General features: G+C 39.6%; 2 protein-coding genes across 2 annotated transcripts; both read right to left on the reverse strand.

Moving 5' to 3' along the window:
* Positions 1–49: 49 nt before the first annotated feature.
* p2rx4b (purinergic receptor P2X, ligand-gated ion channel, 4b) lies at positions 50–10,343 on the reverse strand. Its single transcript, XM_064354219.1, has 12 exons — positions 10,201–10,343; positions 9,075–9,222; positions 8,442–8,513; positions 7,922–7,994; positions 7,499–7,595; positions 6,464–6,544; positions 6,120–6,261; positions 4,799–4,935; positions 2,142–2,235; positions 1,505–1,570; positions 1,171–1,269; positions 50–554 (listed from the first exon to the last, which is right to left on the reverse strand). The coding sequence occupies exons 1-12, from the start codon at positions 10,341–10,343 to the stop codon at positions 528–530; spliced, it is 1,179 nt and encodes a 392-aa protein (XP_064210289.1). The 3' UTR covers positions 50–527.
* A 266-nt stretch (positions 10,344–10,609) lies between these two features.
* On the reverse strand, positions 10,610–20,136 carry p2rx7 (purinergic receptor P2X, ligand-gated ion channel, 7). Its single transcript, XM_064354216.1, has 13 exons — positions 19,913–20,136; positions 19,392–19,539; positions 19,125–19,196; positions 18,957–19,029; positions 18,251–18,347; positions 16,638–16,718; positions 16,200–16,341; positions 14,378–14,514; positions 13,821–13,911; positions 13,614–13,679; positions 13,397–13,501; positions 13,153–13,260; positions 10,610–11,508 (listed from the first exon to the last, which is right to left on the reverse strand). Exons 1-13 carry the CDS (start codon positions 20,029–20,031, stop codon positions 11,017–11,019), a joined length of 1,731 nt encoding a protein of 576 aa, XP_064210286.1. The 5' UTR covers positions 20,032–20,136; the 3' UTR covers positions 10,610–11,016.
* Between the last annotated feature and the right edge of the window lie 3,249 nt (positions 20,137–23,385).

Genomic DNA, 23,385 nt, shown 5'->3' on the forward strand with positions numbered 1-23,385 from the left:
TGTATGTCCTTCATTTTTGTAATGTAGGTGAAGGTAAAGGTAGCGGGCGGGAGTGTATGTATTTTTATTTGAAACGTTATACCATTAAATCCCGAAGGAAATTGCAAACAAAAAACCAAGGACACCAGAACATTGTAACATGAACCAAGTTCTGAGCTTACGGTATGTCATTTCTAAGTGAGAGCATTTATGAGTCTTTTCAGTAAACAGGTAGCATATCCAGCTAAATCTTTAGTTCTCAATGTAAAGATCCGCCCCCAGAATCCAGTGCCATGGCCTGTGTTAGCTGCGTAAGATGCGCAGTTCTTGGGCACAGTGGCTACACAGCTGATCTGATAGACTGTGAAGTGAAGAGTAGCACTGGCCGGGTGCATACAGTTTAGAGGAACACAAATTTTTTATAAAGTTGTTTTAAAAATGTGTATTTGATTCAGGAGAGAGGGAGGGGTTCAGAAGGGTGGAGATGCTTTCAAGTTCCCAGGAAGAAAGATGTCACCATATAGACACTTTTCAGCAGCAGATGAGCTCTACTCGGTACCATACATGGTTCCTTCCTTTTAAGCAAAGAAAAATAAGACAGAATTGTAAGTCATCTAACCTTTTTTTTCAGGATCCCCCCTTGTATCCAATTTTTAGAATCACCCCTTGTTCTATTCTTTTGTTTCACCACCTGCCACCCACTGGAGGGACACTGGCTGAGCTCCTGCACTAAAATGACTCTCAAGCCAATTATTTTCTAGGCTGCATGCCATGCAGTGTACCACACAGTGGTGGATCTCTCGCTAATGACAGCTGTGCTAACCTGTATGTTCCTGATAAGTAGCTAGCAGGTACACATGCCCAAAGAACCCTGTCAAGGTGGGACAAACACAACTGTGTCACCTTGTTATAGTTGGTTAAAAAGACATGGCCCAGATTCAGACTATGGATGTCCAAGTTATAGGACTCAGTCTGCATGTGGGGAATGTCTCTTTATAGGACAGCAGTCCATAACCTGTCAAACTTAAGAAAAAGTCAGCAGGATCAAAAATTTAAAAAAAGGTTTGGCAAGGAAAATAGCAACTGATTTAGGCTGGTACACATTAATCTCCCAGTCAGGGAATGGGGCAGTAAAAGGCTCTTTACATTTATTGTACATTACATTTATTCACGCAAAGGTGTCAAACTCACAGTGTCATCACTTTCATCCAAATGAATGTATTTGTGTTTACTGTAGTAGTTTCTTTTCTTCAAGAATGTGAAGGTCACCCAATCACAAACAGCGCTGACCTGAGAAGGGAAACCTGCTGTCACTGCACCTGACATTATTTACTGCACAGATCCATTGTTGTGTTGAAAAAGTCGCACTCAGCTTTTGTTTGCAATACAACAAAACAATATGAAAAAACAGACTTTTTATTGAAAAGGGTACATCTCTGATGGAAATAGCCATTTTGTCATTTAAAAATGTTTGACCTGACATCACTTCCTGTCTGAAATGGGTGCCATGCTGTGTGCTACTCACCAAGCTGAGAAAGGACAATCCAGCGCCAATGTTCACCAGTGTGGGCACCATGTTAAATTTACCAGCCTACAAGAAAATGGTTTTATTGGTTGTCTTTTTGGCAAACATATTTTGGTGTTCTCTATAAAATCCAGAGTTAAGCTCTTGATGTCTTTGGAGGGTTTGTTTTGCATTGTGACTTCACAGTGTGACCTATTTGGTTGATCTTTGGCATTAAATCTGCTCCGACATCTGGCAACACTGTTTGCACTATTTCATTTGGATTAGAACAAGGTTCAGTCTGCCGCAGAGCTTTTAGCCATAGTGATTAAAACAAGAATGATTACATGTAAGATAACATAATAAAACCTTTACTTTTTTCACCTGGAAAATTAAATACAGTAAATAGTAAGACTATTACAAGGTATTGTAGTAATAAAAGGTTTGCAGATTGAATAGTCCCACCAAAGATAAAATATTCACTTCTTTTTTAACGCTTTCCCCCTCTTTTTTTCCCTAATTTAGAATGCCCAGTCATGTACTGCACGGTCAAGATCCAATATCGGACAGTGGGGCTCATGCATGCTCTGGAACAGATGAGCAACCCAGCCACCCCACTCACCGTCTTTTTATGTTGTCACTGCTTTTTCTGACTCACCGTTCCAAAGACAATAACATCAAAACGGATTCCGTAGCCTTTGATCAGTGTTCGTTTGTCTATATCATCACAATCTTTGTAATATCTGGCAAATCTGTTGGAAAAATAAATAGCAGTTAGATTTTGTTATTTTTGTCTATCTGACCATTTGAGAACCAGAAAATTAGCATGGCACAGCTGGATGAAAACAGCCGACCCAAACCTTTGAAGATATTTACATTAGGGATGTACACATACATAAAGTGTATGCACAGTATAACTATATTTGTAGTTGCACAGGGGCCCAGAGTTAATGAAGGGTCTGAATGACGGGCCCTAGCACAATCCCACTAAAGCCCTTTTCTTCCTGCTCGCAGATGTGCAATTAACAGCAGTCCTGAAGTTGAAATAACACCAAACTTCTCCTTACAATGAGTCAACCAGTACACCTAATAACTAAACTACTATACTATTATCACATATATTTCAATCATGAGATACGAAACACACACACACACACATTTAAGAATGTAAGAATTATTGTTAGTAACCTATTGTTACTATAATGATTTTTGCATAAATTTGATAGTGTGTCAAAATGAGCTGTGTCACTGTGGTCTAGTGGGTCACCAGTATAACAGAAGTCAGCATGACACACAGAAACAAGCAATCAAGGGGCAAATTCAATTAGGTAACAATGGCCCTTGATGTTCCAAAAAAATTGTATTTTTTATTTATTTAGGGAACTAGATGTGTATTGTGTGTGCACACAAATATTATCTTCTGGGAACAACTTATTAAAATATCCACATGGCTGTACCTTCCCCATTTTTCAACATATGTATTGAACATTCTGATATATGCTAATTGTAATATTGCATTATGTTAAATGACACCTGTTAGATGGCCATGAATGGTCAAATTTACTGCTATCTTGGCTGTATGATATTGTACAGATCATTTTGCCAAAGGCAATACAGTATGTTGCCTACTAACCGGCAGCACCATTAGCTGCTCTCACAGTTACTAGCCTGAGTTATGTATGAGTTATGCTAGCTATAGTATATGCAGTTAGCTAGCTACAACCCAGTCATATAAAGTTTACAAAGTCATACAAAGATTGACAATGATGAGGTGAAAACTGACCTGCAAATTAAGTTTTAGTGATGTTACAAGAAAGTCCCAGATAGCAAGGGCTGACTTTGGGCCAGTCTTTAATGATTGCCTCTTGTCACTGAATGTTACCATAACTGGAGGAGCGCTGGGCATCAACATTGTTGACAGGGGCCGTCAAACATCTGATTCCAACAACGGACAAGGAAGGGAATTTTGATCCCAGTGCTGAATCTGTATACATTGTAGCACTTTGTTTTTCCCATCCCATGGCAATATTGTTAAAATTCTCAGGCCTAAAAAATAACACTGTTGGCTACGTTAAGGTTGACAGTTAACATAGAAAAATTGCCGAAATCACGGAAAGCAATATAAAAACGGAGGAAAAACGCAAAAATCACGGAATTCGTGACACCTGTGACTGCCATGACCAACAGCCATAGCAATTATAAGGATATCACAAGGATATCGTAAACGGTTGTTACGGTTGGCTGGATATTGGTTAATGGTTGATCAGATTTATTTCTCAACTGTCAGACATATTCACAAATGTGGGCAAGATGTTATTTGTTGATAGTAATACTGCCAGTTTTGGAGAGAAATGCACAACTGTGCTGTTGTTTTTAAAATTTAGGTCGGCCTAACTGCTTCCGCCGAGATGCTTTTTAAACCTGAAATTAATTAGGAACTGTTCGAGGAGTGTGACAGGAGTGACTTCATGGACTGGGATTCTATCCATTCAGAATGACCGTGCAAAGAAGTTCTCGAGCAGATTACAGGTTATTTCACGTAGCGCAAGGCAAGACATTGACAAGCGTCTGAAACGAGTGAGTGGGCTTTGTTTTTTGTTTTATTAATGGTGCTTTGCATGATACAAGTGGATGCTTTTGTATGTGCATAAGTGGTCTGTGTATTGAAAGAAGGGGGGCAGGTGGTTGTGTGGCAGGATAGCAAAATGAGGCAGGAACCCAAAACTGGGTCTCAATCGTCGGACTCTTGGGAAATTTAGATCCCTATTGCTGGTTATATCCAGCATCACAGAAAATGTTTTGTGTAAAACCAATTTTGATTGAGTATTTTAAGTCAAAAGAGCACCTATGGTTCCTATTTAACAAATATAAATTTTGTTAGGGATTATTGAGGATATTTCTGTGCACAATGATAATACATAGAAAATAAACGAGCAAACATGATTTAGAAGTTGTTCTGGTCAGAGACACATAATCATAGTGTAATGTACAAAAGGAAATTATAATTATCACCAGGAACACTGGCTACAAGCCATAGTACAAGGCATGTGTTCGATGTACTTCCATCAGGAGGTGCATGCAGCGGCTAAATTGAACTTAATCCCTGTTAAAGGTTTCAGAGAAGAACCAGAACCCCTTTTGCAGGTGGTATGATATGTCTCTGCAGCTGTACTTTTTGAAAGATCCCTCATAGCACACTGCGAGGCATATCAGCAAATTTCTCTCATGACAGGTCATTTATTTGGAACACCATGACAGTGTATGTGTATATGACTGTATCTGTTACTGGAGAATGCCGGTGCAAGGGTTTTTTACCTGAAGTTGTATCCGGGGGCCACGTTGTTGTCATTGTACTTGTTGTCCAGTCTACGGAAGGAGTACTTCGGTACGCACTTGTTTTCAGGCATGTCCAAGTTGCAACTCCAGTCAATCAAAATCCCAATCACCCCTCCCTGGGCCAGCAAGAGCACAAACATGTCATAAGGATCATCACTCGTGTGTATTATTACTCCAAGTACAGAAATCTCAGGTCTTGTGCAGTTAACAGCAACAAATCGTGGCACATATAATGCATACATAATGTATAGCCCCCACCCCCAAAAAAAACCCATGTGCTGAAACTCACCCGGCCTTCACAGAGACTTGCAAAGACCCCCACTCCCCTCTGCCATTTTCTTTTATAATATTGAGTGCTCACTTACTATATATTATACGTTCATTCAGGGGTACCAAAGAGTAATTTTGTGTTTTTTCAACTGTAGTGTTCTATTTTAAAATCAACCAATAGTGCCCTCGTAGACAGGTATAGTACACTTCCACAGGTTCAAGTCACAAGAAGCCAATGCTTTATGGCTTATCCTGGAAGCATTGGAAAAACTCATTTACAGAAGTGACAATGTGAGGATTACCTGAGCAAGCCCTCCCAGAGAGCCAGGTGGTATCCCTAGATTCAGTTAATAATATGCTACTGGGACAAAGTCCACATCCTGCCTACTGCAGCAGCTGTGGACCATCAGTTTGCATTATTAATCTACGCCCAGTCAGCAAGAATTAAGTGCACAGGTAAACCCTGTTCAAGATCACTGTTTGTGAAAATTGGTGAAGGGGAGGGGGATTGGGGGTCATAGAAATATATGCTGATCTCAGTGGCATGAACAACAGCTTCTTAAAGTGGTATTAGAATCACGTGTTTTCCTAGTTATTTTACTGTAAAAGACCATTTGATCTCATGCTTGACCTTTGCTGTTGTAGCTCCCAGGGGGTATGTCTGCTGACCTTAGACATGCATTTGTTTATTTGTAGAATGCCTGTGGAAGGTTCTATTGCAATTCATTTCACATTTTCCTTTGTCATGTCTGTTGCTAAGCATGGGTCATGCAAGTCTTTTGTGCTTACAAATAAGGACAAAACCAAGCAGTGTTGTTATAGACTCCCGCTGAGTATGCATCACTATTGCTTTACAGAATTAATAAATATGTTTCCCCGAGCATTACTCAATATACATAATTTATGATATTTCCATGACCTTCCTACAGAAAAAAACACTTTCTGCCTCCTGCCTGTAGGCCTGGGGGGCAGGGTAATGGGGTCAGAGCAAGGGTCCAGAAAGGAAGTGAGCAAAGAGGTTACGACTGACATGTACGGCCATGTCCTGGAAGTCCTCATGGGCCTCGGCGACGATGTCTCTGAAGCGGAAGATGGGGCAGTTGGGGTCGGTTAGGCGGTTGAAGGTGCAGTGTTTCAGATAGGAGGAGTTAACATGAGGCAGGATGTTTCTCCTGCATTAATGACAGACCGAAGAAATGGAGGGATCCAGCATGTTAAAACTGAGCTCACCGCTGTCGAAGCAGCCACCTTTGTACAACATATTTCAGCAGAACACATAGGCCTATTCAAAGACAACAGTGCTTAATGTTTCCTCTTGTGTTCATTTCAATTGAAAACGGTTGCTTCAGCTCGTAAGAGAAACGAATTGCTCACTTATTGACGTTGAATTTGGGGTATTGGATGCTGTTCTTTATAAGCACAGTGAACTCTTCTGCATCAGCCAACACTGCAGGCCTATGAAAGTGAGAAATTACATAACTTCGGCATGTTTTTACAGTCGCAAAACCTGAGGTGTCCCTGATGCTATGCGCCTAACATTTCAAATTTACTAAAATCATGCATTGATCACTGTTCTGACTATCCTCTGGGATTCACCAGACAAGTTTGGTTTATTTTAATCAGTGAGCATACTGTTACACTGCTCAAGATTGATGCCACACTACTCTGAGTATTTTACTACACTGCTTGCTTGACACAAACATCTGCATTCATGCATAAAGGGACACATAAACACTTCCTTGTTTGTTACTGGATATAAAATTAACCTATACAGTAAAATAATACCTGAAGAATTCTCAAAAAAACTGTTGTAGTGACAGACCTGTCTGGAATGTTAAATACTGTGGTCTCCCACCATTCATTTAAAATTTTTATTATTATTTTTTTTGTCTGTCGGGGGATGCAAGAAATACCCTATCTTTTAAAAAACAGTAGCCGTTTCAGTTATAGTGTATGGTACTGTGTGTAACTACTGGCAAAGCCACAATGTAACATAAATGTACCGACAATCAGAGCTGTCTTCAATATATAGCTTTGTCAGCAATACATATCAGAAAAGCAAAGATGAAGGAAAACAGCAAAGAACCACACAGTGACCTCTGGTGTTCAAACTGGAAAAACTTGAGTTCAGTGGTAGTAGAATTGATTCACATTGTAAGATTAAGTATACCATTTCATTTGTATAACCCATCTTCAAAAAAAAAATCATTACAGTACAGTTACTTTTATAATTGACTGAAATACAATACTTTGATTAACACGAATATAAGTACTGTAAGACATTCATATATATTTACCCATCAATTTTAGTATAGCTTTTGAATCAAGTTTGAAAAATTGTGTAATCCTTTAGTATGCTTTCTGAGTTGTATTTTTTCAGAAGTGTCTTTGTAGAATTCAATAACTCACTCAGGCAGGTTTGTGTCTATTTCCAATGGGCACCAAGCCTTCACCTCGCACGTCTTGACAGTGTCTGAGTAATCCACACATTTCCCTGTCTGGATACCTTGGGACAAAATTGGACATTTTTCAGCTGCAATCCCCATTAGACAAGGAAAATGCTGAACTGTGTTAATCTTCACGCTATAGTGTGAATGGACAGAGCCCAATATCTGTGATAAGTGCTTAATGAGTTTGAGTCTCAAGTGTTGCCAGACTAGCTGGTAGAATGCCTAGTCTGAACTGCTTCCGTACAATTGCTGCCATATTACTAAGGTCCTGAATATTACTGACTGTTAGACATGTAACACAATGTATATCAGTGATGTTCCATTCTCAAGAAGACATACATATAGCTTATATCATGTAAGATATCACGATATTGTGGCCTACCATTGCCGTGCACATTGCTGAATCCTGCAGTGCAGTTGCTGTCAGAAGTACAAATGGTGGACGGTCTAGGGAGCTGAATAAGAAAGAGGGTTACCTTAAGCCATTTCTTACTGAATAATAAATATAAAAATAAATAAATCCTATTACCAGTATATCAGATAAGCAAATATTATTCTTATCTTTATCTATCAGAAAATCTAACCATGCTGGATCCTGAATTTAAGTGTATTTGTTCAGTCATGACGGGTAATTTAACACAAGGTCCAATTTAGAAGACTTCCCTTGACAGTGCACTGAATATCTGACTCTTGACAGAGTAAGGTTAAGGTTTGTAACCCAATCACACTGTATGCCATTACTAATGCTTTTATTTAGTGACCTCACAGTGAGATTACTTTTTTACCGTTTATATATAGCATACATGTATTTTCCTTTGCATAAAGGGAATTATGAATGCTGTTCAGGCTGTTGGAAGCTTGCAGAATGCACACAGAAGTAGTATTCTCCAGCAGTATCCTACCTCAGCACAGGTTGACTGTGTTTGGTTCTGGGTGACAATCAAATTTGTCAATACAAAGAAGGAGTTCTCCGCCTGTCACAACACAGTAGCAAATCACAGACTAGAGATCATTCTGTGCTTCACAACAAATCTTTGATCAGAGCAAAGCAGTGTATCACCATTCTTACTCGACAGCCTGGAAAACATATTCTTGCAGTGCTGTACCCTGAATAATTGACAGGGAGAATGGAGGATGTCTCAGTCTGAGGCCAGCTGCCTACTGCCTGTGCCTTTCTCAGGCAGCTGCCTTGTGACTGACACACAACCACTGTGGGGTGCATGTTGGCTATAGACTCTAAACTTGGGGTATCTCAATCAATCAATCAATCTAATTTTATTTATATAGCGCATTTCACAGCAATTGTCACAATACACTTCACAGACAACCCTGGCCTAAACCCCCACAGGAGCAAGCCTAAAGCAACAGTGCCAAGGAAAAACTCCCTGTGGCAGATGGGAAGAAACCTTGGAAGGAACCAGGCTCAAGGGGGAAACCCATCCTCCTCTGGAAGGCTCAGGGTATAGATTGGTGACCAACATGGTCAGCCAGTCAATGCTTACATTGATCAAATTGGTGGCAAATAAATGACATACCTGAGATGGTATGATGTAGTCAGCCACGTCCCACGCTTGGACACCCACGTCGGGGATCTTTGCCAAAGCATTGCCCTTGACCTTGGTGGTAACAGAGCTGATGACGGAGTCTGTGTCTTGGTAGCCCCGCTGGATCACACAGACATACCTGGCATATGAAACAAGCGGTGGCACAACAAAGTTAGACAAAAATGCACTGAGACAGACCTAATGACAAAAATAATTGAGCATGCAGGATAATATTGGGGGTTGTATTGGTATTAGTGATAATGGCTTAAAATGATATGATGGGCCAATGTGATGATGCAACATACATGCTTCTTTGAAGCAGCACATTTGATCTGCCTCTGGTGCTTTTAATTAAGTGGAAAAAAATGACTTACTCAAAAAGTAGCCTTGTATCTGTTCATACATCTGTTCTATTCATAGTCATTTATTTTTTTGATTTATAATTTTTATGAGCCAAACTGACAACGGAAGCTATACAAAAACTCAGTAGCTCCCTAACTCCCTAGCTCATGATCTCTAGCAGCTGCTTAATAACATTCACAAGGTGACGTCTGTGGTCATCTACTTCCATGAATGTGAAAACATGGTGGCAGTTTGCATTTGTGCTTTAGTATAAAACAGGATATCAGCCCCAGAATCTGCATATTTCCATCCCAATAAAGAATGCATTATACAGGCCAACCATGAGCCACATCCGGTCTGGATTACTGGAATCTGTTAAGAAAGGGTCTTTGACCGAACATTTAGAAGTTGGACAACAGTAAGCTTACATTAGACCTGTATGTTTCTCTGGCATCACAGTTTACTAAAATATTTGTTGATGGAACAACATATCCAATATTGCTAAATTTCTTATTTATAGTGCATAATAGTGATAGTCATTTTAGCAATAATTCCCAAAGTAAAAAAAACTGATTTTAATGAAAGAGGAATAAGTAGGATACAATACTTCTCTCCATACTTTGCATCTAGGAAAAAAAACTAGGTTGATGATGTAACTCTTCAGTAGCCCAGTTGGGTTTGATATGTACCGCTTTCCTGCATAATTGAAGTTATCACAAACACAAAGACCTAAATTGTCATTGTGCTCATTGATGTGTCGGATCGCAGTACTCACCCGATCACATAGCCAACAATGGAAGCCTGAATAAGTCTGTGGATCGTTCCCACGGTCTTGCTCTGGATCACCAGCACTTTGGGTGTTTCATATTCAAAAATACACCGGCTGAGTGCACTGCAGCATCCTTTACCTGCAGCCATGTCTGCAGCTACGTTCAAAACGGCAAGCGAGATAATACGTGTTTATAGACTGCCTACTGTCCTTATCTTTACAGCTGTTAATGATGCTGGTCCTGCAGTCATGTAACCGCTCTGGTGAGTCGTTCATTTTAAAGTGAAACGAAATGTTGCTCTTTTGGAAAAACTGGCAGCACAGGTGGTTCCTTAGCTGTGCGAGCATATTCTGACTGAATCAACTCTGATGCTGAAAACACAGTACAGCCCAAAATAAAGAAGAAAATCCACTGTCGAATAAGAAATAAAGACTTTATTATAAAAGTATAAACAAAAGTATTTATTAAAAAAGATACAGCAAACAATAAAATAAATAGCAATGATAAGATCTGATTCAAGTGAGTGTGCAAACTCGGACCATTCCACAGAATAAGTCTTCGTAAACAATGAAAGTGTAAAATGTGAATGTTAGAAAATTATACATTTCTGAAGGCCAGCGAAATGTACAAGACAAAATCTGTATATTATGTGTATGCAATACACATATTCAGTGCATGTATTAGTTAATGGGAAAAGGTAATACAATTTAATGCCACTATATGCCTTTAAATACTGACATTACACCAAAGAATGACTGAATGAGGGAGTCTTATGAAACTCCAACTCCCTTTGAATTGTGCTGAGTTGTGCTGTCGCGCTCTCAAAGCATTGTATCAGAAAATGAGTGGGTCGGCGGCCTGTAGCTCTTAGCCTGCAGACCGCTGTAGCGCCCATCCTGGTTTGGGTACTGGCTCCTTATTCGCTGCACACAGCAGCTGGGGATGACCGGGCAAGCGTCTCCCTGGGCGCCCCCGAAACGCCAGTCAATGTAGAGGTGGTAGGCACAGTGGCGGAGCGGGCGGGTGGAGTCCCCCTTGAGGAGGTCCGTGAGGGGCTCCCTGTACAGGAGGGTGGATTCCAGGACGGGACGACTCAGCACCAGGCGAGGGAAGGCGGCCGAGGTCGTGATGCAGGGGCCCTGGCTTTGCCGGCAGCACAGCTGCTCCTGGGGGGCAGGGCGGGGGGCGCAGTGGCCGCAGAGGCACCAGGCTGGACGGTTGGGCTCGACCACCTCCATCAGCTCCATTTCAGGGCCACGCCCAGGGGAGGTCTGCACCACACTCGCCAGCACCCTCATGCTCACTGCCCCATCCTGAGAGCGGGAACACACACACACACACACAAGCAATCATCATTCTGAACTTTTGCCCTGCCATCGGTGTACCATTAGATCAAACCATTATTATTATTATTTTTTTAATTAAAATCTTTATTTTTAATTCATGTTACATAGCTCCAGAAAATATTCTTAAAAGCTGATATTGCCTCTACAAGGTGACACAGTGATCAGTTTGATTATAGAGCTGCAGTGAGACCGCAATTGGCAGTCACATGACCACATCAGTTTGAGTGCCTGGCTTCAGAGGCAGAGCATGTGATTGGTCACACATAATTCCAGCCTTTGGTTGGCCAATATGATGCGGTAGAAGCTGCCATAATCTATTTGTGTAGCACGTCACAGTGGCCTGACATGGTAAGACTGCAGCCGTGCTTTCCTTTTCAACAGGAGTGCTTCCCTTTTAAAGAGAATCTGCCCAGTGACTGTGGGGTTGCATTAAATGTGCTTCAGTAACGACTGGAGAAGTGGCCTACTGTATTTAGAACAGGAAGTGGAAAGTCGCTTATATAGCACAACACTTATAGTCTATGGCTTTGTTTTCAAAAAGCACACTGGCAATTTAATTTGCCCTGTAACTCTGCTGGGACATCCAGTCACAAGGATTTATTTCAAATCTGGGAATCCTAAAGCTCCTGGGTGACATCATTGTAAAGCACCGTTTATTTTTGCAGCAATGTGCTCCATGGTCAAATTTAAAATCCTGACAGTGCTTAGTGCTGCTAGAAGTCCAGTGGGGAGACACACAACATGACTCAATTAAGGCAGAAATCACTACTATTGGCCTGTGTGGTTAAAATTCATTTTGACCAAAACATTTTTGCTTAGGCTATTTCATCCTGCTAATCTGACTATTTCGTCTTTCTTCTGTTTAAAGTGTCATAATAAGATGATGAACATGCATTTATTGTGTGTCGGCGTATTATGGCAAATACAGTTATTTTTATCAAGCTGCAAGTGAATTTGTGTAAAACGCAGATTAGCTCATCACAACTACATTGCTTTTGGAAGTACAAACAGTCTGCACTCTGGAGAAACATTAGAGGGCAACAGGGAAGAGGGTCTGAGAAATAGGCGAATAAACAGATGGACAGACGGGACAGGAACTGATTCAGGAATCTGTGTAATGTGCTTGCACTCTCAATCATGCTTAAAACAAATAGGTCTATTAAATTCTAACACAGTCAGACCCAAGAGAGAACAGCAATAGACCTGCTTAAAGATAGCAGAGCAGGCTGCTAGTTGTTCAGAAGAACTCCACTGCCCCTGGAGTGTATGTTCTAGTTTCAGCTGCTCCCGTCACCAAAACCTAATTTACTCTTACCATGCACCTAATTGGAATAAAACATATATTTTGGAGAAAAGCCTGTTTTCTCTTACAAGCTTTAAACATTTGTGATTGTAATTGATTTGGATCCTACCACACAATTCAGTAAAAATGGGTAAAAATAGAGCATTCATGTGGAAACAAGCTGCCTGGGCTGTTTGGGCAGTGAGTGAATGCATGACCATTTGCTCTGATGTTGCCAGCAATGTCGTCCAAAGAATATAGTTCATGGCTGTCATGAAGCATTGTCCCAATATGCAAAAGACACAGGAGAGCAACCAGTTGAGGCTTACCTTTCGGGTATGGCAGGAGATAGGCCTAGCCTTCTGTAATCTCTTCTTCTGTGGTTTTTTTACCACCCTCACATGAGGCTCATCCACAAAAGAGACACAAAGCAAACCCTGGGCAGAGAATAATAAGGCTCCTGTTTAAGAGTTCTCTTCCCATTTACATACAAGGTCCAGGCAAGAGCCTCACATTTCAAATAATTCAAATTATGAATGGTGGAAGCGGGGGGGGGGGTGAACTCTCGCTCACCTGCCTTCTGTCCCGGACTAATTCAAACTTCCTTTCTGAATAATTCTGCTTGGCCTCTTGGGCATAGCAGCTAGTAGTGATGAGCCAATCAATCAATATGGTGGTCTGGAGGGAGAAACCTTCAATTTCTTAGCATGTTTAGCTTCATTAATGCTGCATCATTTCTGTTCCATGCAGGCTTCCTAACAGTAATCAGAGTAAACATGGGAGCACTCACCAATGCATAATACGAGAGAGTCGATCCAATGTATATGATCAGCTGGATTATACTGAATTTACCTGCCTTCAGAGAGACAAAATAATACCTCAGAATCATTGCTTACAGACCTTTTTCTTAACATTTTAACTTAAAAAAACTTAGTTAATATGTAAAAAAAGAATGGATATTGTGATATTTGCACTTGCAAACAGAGATCACACTAACCTTCCCAAACACCATAACATCAAACCTGATCCCATGCGCTTTAAACAGTGTCCTCTCGTCCACTCCATTCTCTCTGTAATACCTTGCAAACCTGTCAAGACAAGCCGCTAACTATACATCTTACTCAATAACAGTATTTTGGAGTTCAACTGGCACATTTCATTATGATATTATCTACCTGCATGTTAAGGATAGGGTTACTGTTTGCCATTCTTACAACAGTGCCAGCGGGTCAGTCTGTAAGTCAGTATTAGCCAGTAAGTCAGTATTAGACTATTGAGTGAAAAAAGCACACCCATGTCCTTGTCTGTGCTCTTTACATTCTTTCAAGTTTCCAACATTTGGATGGGCCTACAATTATGTTTGGCCTTTCAAACTAAGAGAAAAAGACAGGCTGTACAAAGTTTGATTACCATATACAGATGTATAAGATGTATAAGATGACTTAATGGAGACTGTGTAGCTGAGAATGAGGCATGGATTTAATGCCATTTTGGGAAACCCAGAATAAATGCATTCAAATGGGATTCTAAGTGTGATGGCCCCCAGGCTCTCACCTTAAATTAAGCCCAGGGTACAGGGTGCGGTTGCTCTCCTTCTCGTCCAACCTGCGAAATGAGTATGTGGGCAGACACCTGTGGAACATCCGGTCCAGGTTACATTTCCAATTTATCTGGATCCCAATGACTCCCCCCTGTGGTGAGAGAGAAGTTTTTATTAAATCAACTGCCACTGTGTCTGTATGAGTGCAATAAGGATTGTGTAGCCTCTTAGAGTTAAAGGTATTCTATCAGAGTTGATTTCGCAATTAACATTTTGTTGTGTAACATATCTTCTTGTCCAAGGAGACTGGTACAGCTTACATTTTACATGTCCATTTGTAGAGCAGAATGTTTACTGAAGAAATTCAGGTTTTTACTTGCTCAAGGTTACAATCAGTTGCTCATTTGGGGCAGCATATATTGAATGTGCAAACTGGGTTATAACATAACTAGGTCTAGTTCCCCATAGTGCAATACCATAGCTATCAAAAATGATTAATAGCAGGGGTCTTCAGTCTAATACAGAAAGGGCTGCTGTGGGTGTAGACTTTCCTTCCTACCAAGCAGTTAAACACCTGATTCTACTAATCAACCACTAGAGTCTTTGCTAAGGACCTTGATTCTTAGAATCAGGTCTGCTATTGACCCTTTTTGGATTATATTGAGGACCCCTGATTTTGTAGTGTCCTACTTATCCAAACACATAAGTTGTGGCTGTGTAATTAGTCCTAAATACTGTAGTATAAAGTATATTTCAAAGCCACTAATTAGTGAACTTGATTGGGATAGTGTTGAAAAGTGTCATTCTGGCACTCGTCCTACTTCACTAGTGTTCTTGCCTACATCATGAACCTATGCACTGTTGTACGCTCTGATAAGCTGCTAAATGCCCAAATATGTAATGTAAAGGACAGTCGCACTGGAGAACTGTACTTAATGTGCATGTGGCCTAGGGCTGTGGTTCCCAACCTCGATCCTGGGGACCTCCTGTGTATGCTGTTTTTTTTTTGTCCCAACCACAGTTGCAATCCCAGAATCTTGTGGACATATGGCTGCAAAAACCAACTATTTTGGTAGATAATGAAGAATTCAAAGACAAACCAAATGATAAAGAGACAAACCTGAATTGTGTTAATAAGTTTAACAAATTACGAACCAACTGAAACAAGTGTCGAACAACCTAATTAGGAGCCTATTTAAGCTAGTTAAGAAAAATTAACAGCTTTTTAAAATTCTGGCATTGCATATTTATTGCAACTCTGGTTGGAACCAGCATACACTGAGGTTGGGAACCACTAGCATAGGAAGACAGACAGTGTCCAATCAACTACAGGAATCATACTTGGTAATGAGACAGGGAGAATCCTGCTGAGTGACACCCTCCCTCTTTTGGTGACTACTTGCAAATTGTGCACCCCATTGTAGGGCTGATTTTTCACCTCTCTAACAAATTACCATTACACAACTAAAATACATTCATGGAAAAGAAAGAAAATTTTCTTGTTATCTGCATCAACAGTACATTTCTTTTACTGGCCAATCAGTGTCTAGTGCTCCTTGAGAGTGATTATAGAAGGTGGCTAACCCCTATTCTGTGAAATACATAATGCGCTATAGCAGAGTTTCTCCCAGGAAAAGTTAGTGAGGTTAGTGCCTCAACAAGTAAGCAGCTGCAGCATGAAGAGGTGAGCAGTGGGTATTCACATTGTATAGCCTACACCTGACCTGGTGAAAACATGACTACACAATGCCAATTTTGTTAAATAGCACCATCGTGCATTTATCCCCCTTCCATTGAAATCTGATGTTTCCACAAAAGAAACCCCAGCACCCATACCTCCACTGCCATTTCAGAGAAGTTCTCCTTGGCTTCCCGCACTATGTCACCCAGGCGGAATTTGGGGCAGAACGGGTCGGTTAGTCTGTTGAAGGTGCAGCTCTTCAGGTACTTGTCTGTCATTTCAGGCAGAATATTCCTCCTGGTTGCAAGACAAACACTCTGCTGGAGTTAGACCTGAGTTATTCTATTACATACCTGCAGTGTAATTATTTTGTATCATCTGTGCTTCCCATGGGCAAATCACAGCAGAAATCACCCATGAGTCAATTTAGAGCATCATGTGAATGTGTAAACAACAAGAATTCAATTTCAGTTACTGATATACTTTTAATATACTGTTAATTAAATCACATAAACCACAAGGTGTCAGTCAGGTCTATCATCAAAGTGGCCTGATGTGATTTGTATAACATTATGTTAAAGAAGAACCCTCACCTTATGTAACTAAAAGCTGGAAATCTGATGTTGTTCTTGATAAGTACGGTGAAATTTTCTGCTGATTCCAAAAGTGCAGGCCTAGGGATAAAGGGTTTGATATCAGTGTTGTTATGCCTTGAATTTGCCTTCAGTCCTCAGTAGAATTGACAACTAATGCCCAAAATACAATCTATATTCATTAAAATGATAAAGCAATTAAGATGAGGCTAATGAATGGATACTATGGTATAACACACCAATGTAAATCTACAAGACACTAACTCTAAAATGAACGTGAAATGCTAATCAGGAATGCTAATATTGTAAAATGAGCACTTCATTCCTATGAATACTTTTTTATATCCATATCCATGGGGCGACATAGCTCAGGAGGTAAGACCGATTGTCTGGCAGTCGGAGGGTTGCCGGTTCAAACCCCACCCTGGGCGTGTCAAAGTGTCCTTGAGCGAGACACCTAACCCCTAACTGCTCTGGCGAGTGAGAGGCATCAATTGTAAAGCGCTTTGGATAAAAGCGCTATATAAATGCAGTCCATTTACCATAAAGTTAAGACCATTTAAACAGACAATGGATTGTATTCTTAGGAGTGTCAGCGAAAAAGCCATAAACAGTTAAACCACAATTTCCTTAATCTTGAACCATTTACGTGAGTAGTGTGAAGTTTTTGTTCCTTTTCAGTATGGTCTTTTTTCTGGTTTTTAAACAAGTTGTGTTTATTTCAATAACCATCAAATGTTGCAGTTTCCATGAAGTGCACTGTGCTCAGCCTGAATCAGGTCCATGGTTTCATTACGGGAAATAAAACTGCATACAACTTGACTCATTATACCCCTGAAAACTAGAATAGAACAGAATAGAAAACTTTATTGTCCATTAAATATAAAATAAAATGGAAATTTTTCTTCAGCTCAATGCTCATTGCAAGTGACACAGACAAAGGTATACACGGATTAAAAAACATAACAGCAAACATTGGACAACCATGAAACTATACATGAAGAACAGATTACAACTGATTAAGAAGATGCATAATGTCTAACACTCAATACCTTCATAAATCATACTACATTTTAAATCAAGTGGTTTAATATAGGTTCATTTTGCACTTAATACATATTATATGTGTTAAATAGATGATTTCATGCTAACTTAATTGTTGAATCAAATTAGGCTGAATCTTAAGTGACTTATAATCATATCTAAATGCCCATGAAATGGAAAAAAATGTACTCCCGTTTTATTGGAGAAATGAGGCAGTTCTGCATCGGTTGTGAAACTTTCTGGCAGAGTTCCTCTAAATGTGGCCGCTGACTCATGAATCATTCCAAAACCAGAACTAAAGAGCTGAGTACAGTGATTGCATTTTCACTCTACATATCAACGTGAAATATTTTAATCAAACAATTAACTGAAATAAACTACATGTCAACCTTGATCACAGCACATAGAAAAGAATGTGTTCTATAGTACAGGCTATTACATCCTCATTGATAGCAAGAATGGGAAGGCCAAATGTGATGATGGAAAGTCTGGCTGTAAAGAAGACTAATAGTGTGGCATGTGAAGCCCTGTGCTGAGGGGCATGGGAGGCCAGAGAACTGCACCCATACCTGGGGGTATTTTTCTTATTCTCAATAGGACACCAAGCATCCACTTCACAGGTTTTTCCTGTGAGGTCATTTTTCACACAGAGTCCTGTTTGAACTCCTGAAAAAAATAAGACGCAAAATTGTAAAAAGTTGGTTTAAAAAATAAATGGACACAGGCTAAAATTCTTGAATAGGTCCATGAGTGCTTCAGAGAGAGAGAACTAGAACCTTGCTAGCCGAGAGCAGGGGGCCCTACGGAGCAGCTGAGAGTGAGCCTAATAAGCTCATACATCAGCAGGTCAGGGACACATTCCACACTACCTTGCGGCTGAATATTCTAACAGACCAGGACTGAAAGAGTGTACTGAAGTCTCAAAACAGAAGTATTTCCACAAACAGAATCAATGAGAATGCAAGCCTCTATTCCACGGAGCATATCCGCTATTATTTTCAGTCCTTATTGGCGCTAAAAATGGGACTAACTCAGGGCTCATAGGCCTGCTCACGCCTCTGAACAAATAGTGGACAGTGGAATTAAGGGCCGAGTTTTCAAAACGCAGAGTTATTTTTAACCAGAATCCAGAATTGCAGTATGCCAATTGTTTTCCTGCTGATACTAGCAACTTCGCTAGTTAGCTAGCTGGTAAAGATTCCACACACCCTTTACCAGACCCAAACTGCAAGACTACCCAAGTTTCACAGTAGCAGAGAGAAGCAGTTACAGTACCATGGCTGTGCTGTTCCCAGTGTCCCTTTTGGCAGTCTTTATCTGTGTGGCACACTTTCCCATATGGTGGAACCTGTGATTCACACGCACTTCAGCGACTGAAAAATTTACGATCATGTGGATTATTGTTATATTTGTGACATAAGCATGATGATACTGCTGGCTCACCTCTGGACAGTTTCCTTTTCTTTGTTTTTTTGTGATCACAACATTGGTCACCACAAAAAATGAGTTTTTTTCCTGCAAAGAAAAGAAAGTGACTGATTAGTGGAGTGAGTATCAGCACCTAGCGCTGAACAAAAAGCACGTGTTTCTCAGTCTGTATTTTATACCCAAATTTATACTGAGATATGGCACTACATGCCTTTGTCATTAAAGATCAATTCTATCCAGACAAATAGATGCTTGTGAACCATTAGGTGAAGTATGATTTACCTGGAATGGCCCACTGTAGTCCACAACATCCCACAGCATTTCCCCAACGCCAGGCACCTGGGTTAGCGCAGCCCCCTTCACCTTTGTAGTAACAGAACTGACCACACGGTCATGCTCCTGATACTCCTTATTCCAGAACATCATAATGCTGAGGGATTCATTAATTTCAGTGTTAAAGATGAATATCAGGCTACTTATTCTAGAACATCACAATGCCAAGGGATTCATTAATTTCAATGAATTTCAAGGACAAATATTGCCGGTCCTGCTCGAATAGAGCAAAAAGAGTATTGCATGACATGTAAAACAATATATTTTGTTTAATAATCTAATAATAAGGAAAGTGCATTGTCACTCTTGTAATTAGCAAAGCATGTTGTTTTTTGTTAGACAACGTGTTCTTGAATGATTTCACATTCCGGGTATTAGGCTACATGCACTGCATTGCAGATTTGGTAGGGTGCGTGGGTGTTCACCACTGAAAACATAAAGAACAGACTGAATTATTTGGTTTGACTTACCAAATAAACATCAATATGACCCCGTTTACTGTCCATTTCAGCGAGCCCAGTTTAGTGCTTTTTATTCTGACAAGTTTATTGGTTTCGTATTCACAGACGTCCAACAAATTGCACGGCATAGTAAATCTTTTACAGAGCGAGACAATCCTAGCCCTCCGTCTCAAGCCAGCCCGCTGTTTAGTGCCCAGCCTCCAGTCACATGGCACGACGAGACTGAATGCGCCAGGCGCTTGTTGGCTACACACTTTCAGTTCCTTTACAATTACTGTCTTTGTGCGTGTTTTGTCGGGTAAAATATGATAGTTTAAAAGTAAGAACGAGAGCGAACTTTTAACATTTTAAAACCGTATTTCAACAATAAGCAAAACCACTAAAATGAAAATAGCCAAATGTTGCTGAAATATGGAGAATTTGATTATTCTCAGTGCCCACACAGACACACACAAAGGTCTTCTTTTATCGAAGCTGCATGGAAAAACTACGGGAGAAATGTCAACCGCATATGGATGAGGCAACGAGTCGCAATCACCCAAAAATGTATTGACAGCGAAAAGTGCGTTTAGTGATGACCGAGAACGTCAGTAGGGGAGACCGGGGTTGGTTGGCACACTTTTCACTAATTTGCCGTATTTCTCCTGCATGATTTATGTTAGAATATTCTAAAAAGTAGCAAATGAAAAGTTAAGGTCTCAGCTATAGATAAATATATTTTAATGTCAACAAATGTTTTCTAAAATTAGGTGACTGATTAAAGTCATGTTGTGCACTACACGGGGTTGGTTGTCACATGTTTGTTGGCACAATGTAAAAATGCTATTGTTACAAATAATAAAACAACTAATAGAAACTATTTTCAACATTTAATTCCAATAAGAACCAGAAAACATGAATAATCAATGGAATAAATATAAATATACAATCATGTTTAATGTATGTATAATGCATGTGTCACACATTATTAACTACACGCCTATACTTTGGTTGGTTGGCACAGCCCCAAAATAATTGTGCCTACCAACTTTGGTTTCAACTCTTTATTTTATATTATACTTATAATACATCAGTATTATATATTGATCCCATTGGATATTCATGTTTTCTGGTTCTTATTTGAATTCAATGTCAAAAATAGTTTTTTTTTGGTTGCTTCATTCTTTGTAACTATAGCATTTCTTTTAACATTGTGCCAACCAACTCTATAATCAGTGTGCCACCCAACCCCGCTCACATTGGGACCCACCTCTATGGTAATATGATGTTACCCAACTACATCATTCATCACAGACTTTCAAATCTCATATCAAAATGTAGCTGGTGCATATCTGGAAAGTGATACATTTCCAATATATCTAGCACAGTTTTATGATCTGTTTATTGTGAAGACATTTTTTCTTTCGTTACTTTTGATACTACAAAATTGAAATGTTTGCCTCACAAAAAAGTTAGCAATATTTTAGATGTTTTAACATGATGCATGACTGCAGTCCAACAAAATTAATATTTTGATTTTACATTATTGTGTCTGTAACCTACAAAGGACCAGAAAATAGCTGTGTGCCAACCAACCCCTGTGCTAACCAGCCCTCCCCTAATTCCAGTAGGGTCCAGATCATATCATCATAAAGCATATTTGTTCCACTGGCTTGGACAATGATGTACCACCTACCACTTAATACAACATGATAGTTTTGGTTGGGGGGAGAGACCTTTGCCAAAGTGGGGGAATGTGCCCCCCTGCCTTCTCTGTAGAATATGCTTAACTGGAGGATGGAGCTTGAGCTTTTACTGTATAGCCATACCAAACAATTTCCTGGCCATCTCACCATTTTGTACACTAGGTGGCAGTGCAGACTTGGGGATCCCAATTGGAGGTAATCATGTTGTGTAATCTGGTGACCTCATGTAGGCACATTTTGTAATTACAGTTTTTAATTCCAGTTGAGTGATTCAAAGAATTTTGGTCCAGCTGTTAATTGAATAATGAGAAGGAATTGACACCGTTTAACCAGCATTTATGCTAATTACTGTATTGTAATTCACTGGTAGATCTGAATTTAGCCTATTACTTTCTGCATTTGAAGCCTTGAACTGTTCAAGGATGAGTGTAAGTTGCTGAAATGCTTAATTAATAGCTTAACTGCCATGTGAATAGGTGTTACTAACACTTTTATATAAACACAATGTGTTTGCAAATGATACCATTCTTTTTCACAATAATGTAGCAGATTCAATATAAAGATCTAATGAACTTATATAGATGAGCATTCAAATGGAATTCAGTGAGCTGGCAGTACTAGAACAAAAACAAGCTGGCCTCAACATTAAGGAAGCATTCTACTGAGGAATGTTACATACAGTAATAAAGCATTGATGAACTAAAAGGGTTTTGGCCATATACCTAGACAGAATTACTTTTTCCAGAGGAAACACTTTTGTGTATACAGTGGCCATTACAGTCCATATAATACTTTGGCTTATGTTGAAGAATGCAGAAGGAGTTTGCAAGTTAAATGACCTGAAATGGTAACAAACAAAATGCACCAACTAAAGTTTGCTTTAAGCCAACTCATTTGGCTGAATGGAAATTTTTCCTTTTTTGTATTTAAATAGTGAAATACGTCTCAGCACTTCTTAAGGCAAGAATTATGACATCATTTCCATTTGACAAAAGAAAGAATAATCACTACCTTTCCTCAGAAATATATGACCAAATGTCAGATTATATAGGAGGAAAGTATAATTTATACAAAGGATACTCTGGACTTTATTCACACCAGATGCTGGAAAGCAAATTGCCTTCTTTGCATGTCCATGCAAAATGACCTTTTAACGGATATGTATTCTCCCACAAGGACCGGAGTTTACATAGCATTTACTGAGACACATACTGAGATTCTTTAAGAAGTCATGGGTAATGAGCTATAACTGATTTTAAGTAGATCTTGCCTCTGGAGTCTTGAATTCTTGCAAATCTGAAGGTGTTATCTTTTTTATGAATGATGTAGAATGAGGTGAATGTCGAACAGTATGGCTTCTAAATTATATATACAGTATAAATAAATGGTAAATTGTATGCATTCAGAAAAGGTGGTTGCAGATTATTCAAATGGAAAGATTTGTCTTGCGGGCTGGTCATGACATTCCCACTAACATTGGGCGATTGCCACCAACTGATTTTCAGTAGAGTTGCACAAACTGGTTATGAAGTTAATACAGCCTGAATTGAACATGAAAGATTTAGGTGATTGAAGCTCTCCAGAGTTTATGAATATTACACAGATTTCCTTGTGGATGTCATGCAGAATTTGAGTGTGTTAATATTTGATTAATTCGATATATAACCTTTAGCACTGCTTAACTCTCTCTAAACGCTTTGAGGATGTTTTATATGTATTTATTATTCACAATAAGATTGTCTGTTAAGAAAATAAGTAATTTCATCAGTTCAAATTTTTAATTTTATCAACACCAAA

Source organism: Anguilla rostrata, chromosome 10 (genome assembly GCF_018555375.3).
Source record: "Anguilla rostrata isolate EN2019 chromosome 10, ASM1855537v3, whole genome shotgun sequence".
NCBI lineage: Eukaryota > Metazoa > Chordata > Actinopteri > Anguilliformes > Anguillidae > Anguilla > Anguilla rostrata.